This window comes from Petaurus breviceps, unplaced genomic scaffold, assembly GCF_028583685.1.
Source record: "Petaurus breviceps papuanus isolate PSGF00001 unplaced genomic scaffold, PetGlider_PUasm1.0 185, whole genome shotgun sequence".
Lineage (NCBI taxonomy): Eukaryota > Metazoa > Chordata > Mammalia > Diprotodontia > Petauridae > Petaurus > Petaurus breviceps.
Window position 1 is genome coordinate 13,412,232 of NW_027185797.1, and position 12,195 is coordinate 13,424,426.

A 12,195-nucleotide genomic window follows, 5' to 3' on the forward strand; every position below is an offset into this window, starting at 1 on the left:
CTTGCTCAAGGTTACACGGCCAGTTATTTCTGGGTGTGGTGCTGAGTGTCTGAGCCTGGGATTCGATCTCCAGGTCATCCCAACACTGGAGCCAGTGCTCTTATTTGCTGAGCCACCTGGCCGCCCCTGAATTCAACCTTTCTTAAGTACCCGCTAGGGACAAGGCAGCATGCTATGCACCAAGGGGGCAAAGATGAAAGAGCACTGGCCGCACACAGCTTACAATCTAATTTGAGAATAAGCTATAAACCCAAATACATAATATATAAGGAAGAATGTGACAAGGGAGAGAACCTAGATACTGATGACTGCAGAAAGCTTCTGGAGAGTGGTAAGTAGTGCAGGATATTGAGGAATTATTTGATGAGGAATTTACAGAGGGTGAATTAGTCTTTCTGGAGGACTGGTAATGAAGGTGAGGAGAAATATAGGATGAGGACACAAGGAGGAAGGATTGAGGAAAAGGTTCTCTCTCCCTCTTTCTGTCTCTCTCCCCCTCCCTCTTCCCCCCCTTCTTCCTTCCTTTCCCTCTCCCTCTCTCTCCCTCCTCCTCCTCTTTCTCTCCCTCTCTCCCTCTCTCTCTCTGTCTCTGTCTCTCTGTCTGTCTCTCTCTCTCTCTCTGTCTCTGTCTCTCTGTCTCTCTCTCTCTCTCCCCCTCCCTCTCTCCCTGTCCCTCTCTCTCCCTCTCCCTCTCCGTCTCTGTCTCTCTCTCCCTCTCAGTAAATAGATCAATTGAAAGATCTAGAAATATTTAGATAGAAGAACCAAACATGTTTGTAAGCAGAGGGAAAGAAGGCATTTAGAGAGGGAGGAAGTGGAAAAAAAGATAGAATGATTGATTCCTCAAGATCTGAAAAGATGGAGGGGGAAACAATTAAGGGCACAAATGAAAGAATAAACCTGAATCAAGGAAAAAGCCTCCTCATCCTCTGGGATTTAAAAAAAAATGGGGTTTTAAGATGAATAATTACACTGAAATTTTTAAATGTAATTTAAATTTCTTTTTAAAATATAAATTTTATATAGAGCATATTAGTATCTAGATGCTTATTTACTTAATATATGAATGTATAATTAAAATTTAAATTATATTTAATAATATTTAATATAATAAAGTATAATATAAATTTATATATACATATGCATGCACATTATAAATGTTTTTATATATACATACATTAAATAGGTAATCAATTTCTCTTTTTCATCTTGGAAATTTCGGCACTATTGTTTTATCTATTCTTTTATTTTTTTTGAGGGGGAAGGCAAGGCAATTGGGGTTGTGAATGGCTTATCTATTCTTTTTTCATCTGTCTATCCATTTGTGTGTGTGTGTGTGTGTGTGTGTGTGTGTGTGTGTGTGTAAGGAGGGAGGGAGCAAGGGAGGGACAAAAGGATAGAGAGGGAGAGAGACAGAGAGAGGAAGACAGAGAGGGAGAGAGACAGAGAGAGAGGGAAAGACAGAGTGAGAGACAAAGACAGAAAGAAACAAGATTTTACAAAGGTGGAACTCACAAAATTAAAAGGTAGAATTCCATAGATCACTAAAATGCAAAGGGAAAAAGAAATATACTCAAATCAAAACATTGATTGGGTTGAGACTCCCAAGTCATTCAGGCTTAAAACATCCTAGTTTACTTTGACTTGTCTGTATCACTCATTAGTCTCTCAAAAGAAGCAGCTGAAGTGTTTTGCTTTTACTACCCTTTGTTTCCACTAGGGTTCTGCCTTTGAAATCAATACTAGAAATATACAGTAAGTGAACCATACTGCCCTCTCCTTATTGCTTTCTCTGTTCTTTCTAGGCTCAGTGACAAATAAGGAGTTCAACGAAAAGATGTATGAACAGTGTGAGGGATAACAGCTGCATCTATTCAATGGCAAAATATTAGTTTAGATACTGGTAATTTCCCCAGATTGAGTTGATTCAATTGTTTATTGAATAGATCGAATACTTGTATGCTTGGGAGATAGAACCATTATCTCAAAGACTGTCATTCAGGGATTCATCATTTCATTTGTAAGGGAAAAACCATTTTCAAATTCAGCATATTTGGAGGGAAGTGGAAATTGTACTCACCCCAAGTGGATGTGCTCCCTTTTGAAGTTTATTGTAGGGACTGTATTTAGGTTTGGGGGGTTTCCCAGCAGCTCTGTCTTTGTGCCTTCTACTGCTGATGTGCTATTAAATATAGGGAAAGGAGAGAAACTTTTAAAACTGGACCAAAAAAACCAAAACAAACCAAAAATGATCCTCTAAAATGTTGCCTTCCATCCTAGGAGATTTCAATATATGTGTTGAACTTTTGATATTAATTAAGTTTACTTGAATTCCTCATCTCCTACACCACTCATGGAGCCATCATTCCTAGGATTTAGAGTTATAGGAGTATTTGGACATTTTCTATCTGTTTCCTAATTTTTTTGGAAACTGAGCTCTGGAGAGGTGCAGTGATGTGCACTTGTAAAGTTATCAAGTTCTAACTCAAATCCAAGTCTTCCACCTCTAAAATTTATGTTTTTTTTTTCCTTTTCTACCATATTGCTTGGTTCTAACTACTATAGGTCCTCCCTAACTCAAATTTATTCAATCTGCAAAATTTTGAAGTCAGAAATTTCTTCTCTCTAATTGTAATGTCCTGACCTTCGTTTTCTCTCACTCAATCAATCTTCTCAAATTGGTTTGTACTTTATAACCTTCATTTTCTCAAATTCTATAACTCCACTCCTTCCATTTTATTCTGGCCTTGCCTCTTGCCCTCCACAATCTTGACCCTATGGTCAGTCATTGAATAATGTATCCTCCCCACCCTGAATTTTCTGCCCTCTTAATCTTCCACCAATCTCACACTAATCTCCTAACTAATTCCAACCAATACCTTTTCAGCTCCTTACCATTCTGGAAAAGATAGGCAATCCTTGTTGTCTTTTTTTCCCCCATCACCTTCCACAATCTTGTGCAATTTGTCTCACTTACCTACGATTAATGTTAAAGTTTCTTTGTATGTCACTTATATTCATTATTTGAATGTAGGAACCTTGGGCGAGGGACTTTTATTACTTTTTTGGTCCTCAATATCCAACACATTCCCTTCCATACAGTATATGCTTAAAAACACTTGGCATTTTGATTATTATTTTTATTAAAGCATCAGAGAATCAAAAGGCATGCACTTTGATTCTGCCTCCCCCCCTCCCCCATCAAAATATGATCTAGTGAAAAGAATTAAAAAGTACATGTGTTTTTTTAAGGGTTATATCTATTTGGGTATTCATTATAAAAATAAATAGATTTTGCTGTTATTTTTCTATGGTACAAATCTCTTTTTATGGAAGGTGGCTTGTAAGAGAAAGAAAATTCTTGGGGAAACTTTATAGGTAAATAAAACCATATGCCAGGCAGAGAAAAATTTATTTCTATACTAATGTTTATCCCTCTGTCTGTACAATTCAGTATCAACCTAATAAATCCAAAAGAAGGTTTCAGTGAATAAGAACTCTGGGAAAAATATTGTTCAGAATTCCACAAAATTGATTATAATTGGAAGACTGTGTTCTTAGGTTATATCACTGAAATACAAAATACATTTTAATCTGAAGGTCTATTTTCTTAGGTTATATCACTGGTATATCTTAAAAGAAATTTCTTTAATTTTATTTAGTGGTTTTAAAAATATCATAAGAACAGTTACTACAAATATAAACTCCCTAAGCCAAGAATTTTCATTTTCTAACTGTGCTGATAGGATAGAGCTTGATACAGAATTGATTGATTGATTGATCAGTATCCTTGGTTTATAGTGATGAATTTAACAATGACTTGGGAAATTTACCCTTTAAGTAAACGCTTATTTAGTTGGCTGGTAAATCTGACCTCAAAAGTTTACTGGTCAATAACTCAACTATATAGAGTGGCCTTTCCCCATAAGACTGGACATCTGTGAGCCCCAGAAGAGCACTGCATTTCTTTGAGAATCAGGCTGCTACACATGTGCAAATGCTCAATAAATACTTCAAGTTCAAAGGAATAATCTGCTTTCCCGTTCCATGGGGAGAGACCAAAGGTTCTTGTGCTCAGATTGGAGTCACCCACCTGTTTAAGCTGTGTCTCTGAATTTACATGCACATCACAGATTTCACAGTGAAATGTCTTATTTTGTAGGCCCGTGTTTCCCTTGTTGATTGGCCCTTTGCCTTTTACTCCTGCTCGAGGAAATGCCTTAATAGTCCCACTCCCATTTCGGGCTTCCAGCATGGTTTTGTGCTTAGTCCCTGAAATATAAATTTAAAAGAAAAGAAAGACAGAAATGGGATCAAAGAGGAGAAAAAAATATTACAGCTATTCAGGTCCCTCCTCCTATCTCTGTAAAAAAACAACCAATAGATATTTTTCATGTTCCATGGATAAACACTGGAATATATGAAAAATTTGAAATGCTAATGAAGTAACTTCCTCTCTCTATCCCTTGCTCCCTCCCTTCTCCCTCCTTTCTCCCTCTTCCTTTCCCTCTCCTTCTCCTCCTGCCCCCCCCACCACACACTCATGTGCACACAGACATATGAAACAAACCTGACTAAATCATAGTGTGCTGAGGTAAAATAAAATGGTTATGACTATTTCTTTGTGACTTCTTTCTTTATGTCTCCTACTGGTTGGCTGGTATTTGAAAAGGAAGAGAAACTGTCTTTAAGGTGGTCCTAGCAAAGTGATTTCTACCTTTTTGGAATAGGTCTAAATGAACAGCAGAAAGGTTATCATGAAAGATAAATAACTCCCCAACGTTAGATGGAATATACATTCATAATATTATGTAGAAGAAACCCAAAGAGAAAAGAAAGAAGCTCAAGGCACCCAAAGTAGCCTTCTAAGTAGCCTAAACAGGATAATAACATCCACTCAGATGAGATGCAGTCTTCTAACCTCAAATCATTGGAACCAGATAGTGAGGGATAATAGTCTCCACAATAGGTTATAGAGCAAGATCTGTTTTCTTTGAAGAAAGTGATAGTAGCCTTTTTTTTTTTTGGACATAAAGTTTATTCACTTTAAATTCACAGATTAAAAATAACATTTGTTCTACCATTGCAATTTTTTACAATTTGATGGTAAATAGATTTCTCCTAATTTTTTTTCCTACAAAATTTCTTACTTTTGCACTATTAAACCTTTTTCTTACTCTTGATGATGGGAAATGTTATTTATTAGCTCTAGGAGAAATTTTCTGTGGAAGGGATTTTTTGGGGGAGGTAATAGATAAAAACCAGGGAGGAATTCTCAGAAGTTAGGAAGATTAGATCTAGCATTTTAGGAACTACAGGGTCATAGCCATAAAAAGAAATCATGGATCTAAACTGACTTTTAACATTAACTAAGTATGTGTATTCATCTTATCATACTTTGGCAATTCTTCAGCCTATTAGCTAGTGCCCTTCAACTCCTGGTACCTTCCCAAAGTGGAATTTCCCATTCTAGTAGAAATAATTTTTTCTTAGATTTGACTTTATTTTGAACTTACTTTCCAATTTACTTTTCCTCTAGTACCCTTTCCTTCACAGTACCATTACTTTTGATGGGTTAGTCAAAAGCCTATAGCTACAAGAGAACCTTAACTACATCCTTGTACTTGTGAAGATATACAAATGTTTCTCTAGGGTAGCAATATACCAGCACACAATATATGCCAAAGACAAAAGCTGCTCAGAATGATTTTTTTCCCTGATTAAATACAGGTAGGTGTACACTTGGAATGCTAATGAAGTAATGAAGTCTTCAATGATAATAGGCCTTATAATTTTGCTATTAATTTAGCTCTAAAGAGGTATCATGGAGTACTAGATATAGAGTTAAATCTCAGAATCAGGAAGACCCTAGGTTCAAATTTTGCCACTGACACATACTGGCTACTTTGGAAGAGTAATTTAACTTCTCAGGGCTTCAGGCAATGCTTTAAGGCTACACACATTGTAGAAAACAGTCCAATTTGTACTGGTAAAGAGAGTTTCCTGACTGGAAACTTGCCATACCAATGCAATAAGAGGTCTCTCTCCTTAAAAATAAAAACAAACAAACAAATAAATAATGAATGAATAAAAACATCTATGTCTATCTCTATTTCTATACCTAGTTATCTCTACTATCTCCATATGTATGTACATATCTACCTATTTATCTATATGTCTGCCTGTCTATCTATCTAACAATTATTCCTTTTGAAATCTCAACTGTCTGTGAATCCCAGGCCCAAAGTTGAAAGGAACCTGGGTGGCCATGTAAACCAATCCATAGATGGAAATGAATACCCAGTAGATTTTAGCAGAGAGCCTTGAACAGGGCAGACATTCACTAAATGCTCATTGAATCGAATTTGACTAGGGAACTCACTCCTTCCTCTAGACATTCATAACATTTAGGATAGATTTAATTGGTTAGAAGTTGTTGTTTTTTTCCTTACATCAAATCTAATCTCTCTCTTTGCAATTTCTGTCTTTTACTCTTAGTTCCTGCCTCTTATGCCAAGTAGAACAAATCAAATTCTTCTTCTACTTAATAATTCCTGAAATACTTGAAGACAGCTACCGTGTTTCCTACCATCTTCTCTTTTCCAGGATAAAGAAGTCAAGATTCTTCCACTGATCATATGCTATGATCTGAAGGACTTTTCATTTCTCTCTGGATACTGATTATCTTTTCTATAATGTGGTACCTAGTACCAAAAACCATTTTCTAAATGGAGTCATACTAGGGCAGAGTCCAATGGGGTAGTTACCTGTCTTGTCCTGGACATTAACTCTCTTGATTCAATATGACTGTATTAAATTTCTTATCTGTAGCATCACTGTTGATCCATCAACCCTCCTTCCCTTCTAAGGATTTATTTTCAGGCAAACTAATATTTTCTTCTTTATCTTGTACCTGTGAAGGTGGTTTTGCATCCAAATATAAAATTTGATATTATCCTGAATGAATTTCATTTTATTATATTTAGCCCAATGTCCTGGCCTAATGAGATCTTTTTTTTTTCGAATCTTAAATCCCATGAAATATGATAACTATCCTTCCTAGCTATGTCTTTTGTAAATTTCACACTCTTCTTTTATAAGAGGCAGCAAGGAGGAGAAGTGAATATGAATTCAAGAACATTGGAGCTTAAATCTTGTCTCAGACGTTTCATGTGTAAACCCTTGGCGTGTTAGCTTTTGTTTGCTACTGTTTCCTCATCTATAAAATGGGATAATAAAGTACTAATTTCAAAGGTTCTAATGAAGATAAAATGAGTAATTTTAGTAAAGCACTTTGAAAACTTTCAAACACTATACAGATGCATGATTATGATGGTGATTGTAATTTCTAAAGGAACAATTATACCATGGAGTCAAAATTAAGCAAGATATAAGTGAAAATTTATCTTTTTAAGTGAATGTATGAAATGGGAAAAATGAGGGTGTCTCTCAGTAGGAAATTAGCATGTTTTCCATTTATTCTAATTTCCTAGGAACCAATTCTAACACAGAAAATCTCAGTTAACCTGTGCTTTGGATCAACCATATTAAATAGAAAACAAATCTCATGCCATTAACCCTTGCATAATAGTATTTAAGCAGATCAATTATCAACTTTTTTTTTCCCCTCCCCAGGGCAGGAAATGATTCCCATGAAGGGAATGATCCCATGAGGGCAGGGACAGCCATTTCATTTTCCCTCTTTTGAATTATAAAAAGATTTGAGCCATGACCTAGGAGAATTCTTTTATTATTTTCATTCCCATGAGCCAAACTTGACTTAAATATTCATCCACTCAAGAGGTATTAATTGTCAATGATTTTGAAAGGAATTTGTGCTAGACTCCGGGATTATGAAAACAAACAAATACAAAGGACAGTCCTCATCTTCAAAGAGCTTATTGGCATCCTACTGGAATAAGACAATATCAAAATTAATACTGTCCTTATATCCTGCCTCTTTTTCACATTGGAAACTATAATGAATCATTCTGATATATAAGGGATTGTCAATCAAAAAGAAAACTAGATCTCCTTAACTTCATCATTTAAAATGAAGCCTGCCAATAAGGAATATTGACACAAACACTGTGAGAAATTTGAACCTTCATAGTAATTATACAGAAAAACTCAGCATGTTTGAAAAATGGGATTTTCTGATTAAGCGACAATTATTGACAGCTATGTTGAGAGTTACAAAAGCATAAGATAAGAAAAAGGCCATTTTCTCTAGAGCCAATTACAATATAAGTAATAAATCATCTAAATCTTCATCTCCTCACTTGGCTTCCTCCCTCCCTTCAAAAAACCAAAACAACCAAAAAAAAAAAAACCCAACAACACAAAAGACCTAGGGAACTCATATTTTTGGCAATCCTAGGGAGACAAGGGCTTATATTTCATTTAATCATGTACTTTAGGTTAAACTCACTTGAATGATACTTTTTAGCAAAGTTTTTTTTTTCCTGAATTCCCTTGTGATCATGTTATGAAAAGTACTTCTTCCTCGGCTTGATTCAATTTGTTTTTTCACTTTTCCGTTAACATAGTAGTGGGATTCAAACCTTTGTTCCTATAAGCTCTCTAAGAAGGTTTGAAATATCCAGTTTTATACCTCATGCTAGATGGGTTTTACACATATAGACTTGTCGAGGAACCCTTTAACACTTTTGCCTTTTGTCTTACGTTAGGTAATTTCTGAGGATGGAACCTTGGATCTTTTGGGCGGCCTTAACTCTCCTTGATTTTTTATTTCTATTGCTGACCTTTTAAATGGGAAAAAAAAAAGCCAGTTTCCCAATGGTTCCATGTACTTGAGTAGTGGCTAACTGATGTTTTAATGTATTCAAATAAGCCCTTAGAAAACCCCTGCCATTCCCCAAACCTCTATTCTAATTGCTTATTTAGCACAAATTCAGCCTACTTAACTTTAAATACATGAGCAGGAAAAGTGCTTTTTTTCTATAAATAGCACATTGGAAAGGTCTTATACAATATATGACATTAGATTCATACTATGTGTTCTGAGAAAACAAAATTCTCCCAGTTTATATAGTTGATGGGTATCAGAAGCATTAATCAGGCCCCAACTGAAGCCTTATTTCACCCATGAAGATTCACTGACCTCTTGTTCCTCTGAAATCTCAAAACTTTGTGTCCATGTCACTTCTTTGAGCACTTTCCCTCCATATACAGTCCAATTTTGGTCATCTAGAGATTAACCTGATGTCATTCTTAAGCATACAGAACATAGCTGTCCCAGAAATAAGGGAGTAAAAGATAAAGGAAGTGTCTCTAGCAGAAGATGGAAAAGTAATGAGTGTCAGGCAATGGACGGCAGTATCTGAGATGAGTTGAGAATGGAGATTCTCTGTTCTCATTGGGCATTCATCAGAGGAGAGGAGGATGATTGGGAGATAGGAGAAAAAGAAAGGTTTAAGAAAGGAAAATGGAGTCAAGTAGTGTGCATAGACTAATGGTATCATAGACAGCACAGGTCTTTCAGTTCATCTCCTCACCCATTTTACAGTTAAAAAAAAACTAGTACTGTACTTAAGTTGTGTTGTCGTTTAAATGGCCTTGGTGGCTTGATCAAGGAAATTGATCACCTTTTTACTTTCAAAAAAAGTTTTGAGCTCCTCCATGGTCTGAGACTGATTCATATTTTTTCTCAGAGGCTTTTGATGCAGGAGCTTTGAATTCATTTTCTTCTTCTGGTTGTATGTTTTGAACTTCTTTGTCACCAAAGTAAGATTCTATAGTCTGAGATTTTTTATGCTGTCTGCTCATATTTGCAGGCAAACACTTGATTTTCTAAGTTTTTGTCAAGGTAGGACCCTGCTTCCAGTGGGGGTGGGGGTGCATGTACCATTCCAGACTTCAGGGGTTTGGATCAACTGTTTGATGCCCCACCATCTGTGGACCCAGACCACTAGAAGCAGCTGCTGCTGCCACTACTGCTGCTGCAATCCCTGCCTCCCAACCCCCCACTGGGCTGGGTCCAGACCCCAATGAGAATAAGTGCTTCTTTCACTCAGCTCCCAAAGAATTTGCCCACTGACCTTCTATGCTGTCTTTGGTGTTGTGGGTTGAGAAGTGTGGAAACTACTACAGTTGCCAGTGATTCAGTCCCCTGAGGCCTGCTCTGGCCTTGTCTGTGAACAGTTCATACTGGACTGTGCTCTGCTACCAGCCCAGTGCTATAGACCTTTCCTGTCAGTCTTCCAGGGTGTTTTGGGTTACAGATGTGTTTCACTCTGTTATTTTGTGGGTTCTGTAGCTCTAGAATTTGTTTAGAGTCATTTTTTTACAGGTATTTGGAGGGTTTGGGAAAGAGCTCAAGTGAGTCCTTGCTTTTACTCCCCTATCTTGGCTTGATAACCTTTTTATTTATTTATTTATTCATATATTTATTTATATGTCTTTTTGGAGGGGGAAAGGTAGGGCAATTAGGGTTAAGTGACTTACTCAAGGTCACACAGCTAGTGTTACGTATCTGAGGCTGGATTTGAACTCAGGTCCTCCTGAATACAGGGCCAGTGCTCTACTCATTGTGCCACCTAGCTGTCCCTTGATCACCTTTTTAAAAGCAATATTTTTAAGGGAAAATTCTGTTCAACTTCCAAAAGTTTAACTATAATGTCTATAATGTAGACTGGACATTCCCACTGATATCCTAACTACACGGAGAAAAGAAATGCAAGAACTGATTCACTCTCTAAATCCTATGATTTGGCCCCGGACCCTGCAAAATGGAATCAGCTACTTTGGGTCCAGTTACTTCTTGAGTGTTCCAGAGGGGCTTGGTACCTGGATCCATCACTGGGCCTGGGATCAGCAGTAATGGAATTCATCCGGTCTCAGACAGTTACTAGCTACATGACACTAGGCACATCACTTAACCTTGTTTGTCTCAGTTTCCTCAACTATAAAATGTATTACAATAATAATGCAGTATTACTATGCTATAATACAACTATAGTTAAAAATAATAATAAAACTACAATGAGAGCACCTGCCTCCCAGGTTGCAGAGCAGATCAAAAGAGATAATAATTGTAGAGTGCTTAGCTTGGTGCCTGTTGCATAGAAGGTGCTATATTAAATGTTAGTGATTATGATGATGATCTTGTTTGCCTCTAAGCCTTTGACTTTTCATTATTTTCTCAATTTTTTTTTTTTTTGCCTTTTGGAGGGCAATTGGAGTTAAGTAACTTGTCCGAGGTTATGCGGCTAGTTTTGTGTGTGTGTGTGTGTGTGTGTGTGTGTGTGTGTGTGTGTGTTAAGTGTCTAAGGCCAGAACCGAACTCAGGTCCTTCTGACTCTGGGGCCAGCGCTTTACTCACAGCACCACCTAGCTGCCCCTCAAATTTTCTTGATTATCAAAGTTTGATCACTCACAGTATGATGTCATCTTACCCTTCCTGGCCTGGGAGTTTGCTTGTTTCCCTGGGTAGAGACTCCCTGCTACAAATGTCTGCCCCCCCCCATTTTGTTGGAATTAGATGCCTGAGTTTGGCACCTTTTCTTGCTTCCCCATGTAGGGATAACTGGGTGACATAATGTATGTACTGCTGGTCTGGGAGTAAGACACATTTCCCTATGCCTGATGGGTTTCTAGATTTTCTATCAACATTTCTGCCTAAATACTAATTTCCTCTCTCACTGGCCAAGGGAAAGAGGAGGAGGCACAAAGAAGTCACTATGACCTCAAGAAGAAAACATACTCTGTCTCTGAAAGCACATAGAGATGACCCCATCTATCACACATGACAGAAATACAAACACCAAGTAAGAGAAATAATGTGCTATAACTCATCCCTGTTCAGAGTGTGACACAATGAAGTTAACCAAGTCCAAATCACTCCAATATCTAATCCCCCAAACTGATTATCTCTAAAGGGGAACACGGAAGCAAATTCCAAGGACACACCAAGGCATTGAAGGAGTATTTATCAAAAGGCTGGAGAAGACAAAGGGAAACCACTGAAGGTACTGACCTCCATTGCCTTCCTATCCATCCCATCCAATGTAAGAGAGCTGAAAACCCATACTTTAGAAAGATGTTACGAGATATTTTCTACCTAAATATGTGGCATAAGGGATCAGCTACCAGCTCTCTGGAAGGTAATCAATCAGGGTGACAGCTGTGGCCAAATCTCTGCCAAGGACATAGGCACAAAGAAAAATCATGGCT

General features: G+C 37.2%; 1 protein-coding gene and 1 long non-coding RNA gene across 7 annotated transcripts in view; one reads left to right on the forward strand and one right to left on the reverse strand.

The window, feature by feature from the left end:
* LOC138161680 (uncharacterized) overlaps window positions 1-146 on the forward strand; it is a 282-nt gene extending 136 nt beyond the window's left edge. Inside the window, exon 2 of the long non-coding RNA XR_011168426.1 lies at window positions 11-146. This is a non-coding gene — a long non-coding RNA (uncharacterized lncRNA). The remainder of the gene's footprint in view (window positions 1-10) is intronic.
* The window catches only part of ZNF385D (zinc finger protein 385D), a 361,566-nt gene that overhangs the window by 7,698 nt on the left and 341,673 nt on the right, over window positions 1-12,195 (reverse strand). For all 6 annotated transcript variants that reach the window (XM_069088477.1, XM_069088480.1, XM_069088474.1 and 3 more), the window contains 2 exons: window positions 4,094-4,272; window positions 2,081-2,182 (listed from right to left, as the gene is read on the reverse strand). In XM_069088477.1, coding sequence (XP_068944578.1) covers window positions 2,081-2,182; window positions 4,094-4,272 — 281 coding nt within the window. The remainder of the gene's footprint in view (window positions 1-2,080; window positions 2,183-4,093; window positions 4,273-12,195) is intronic.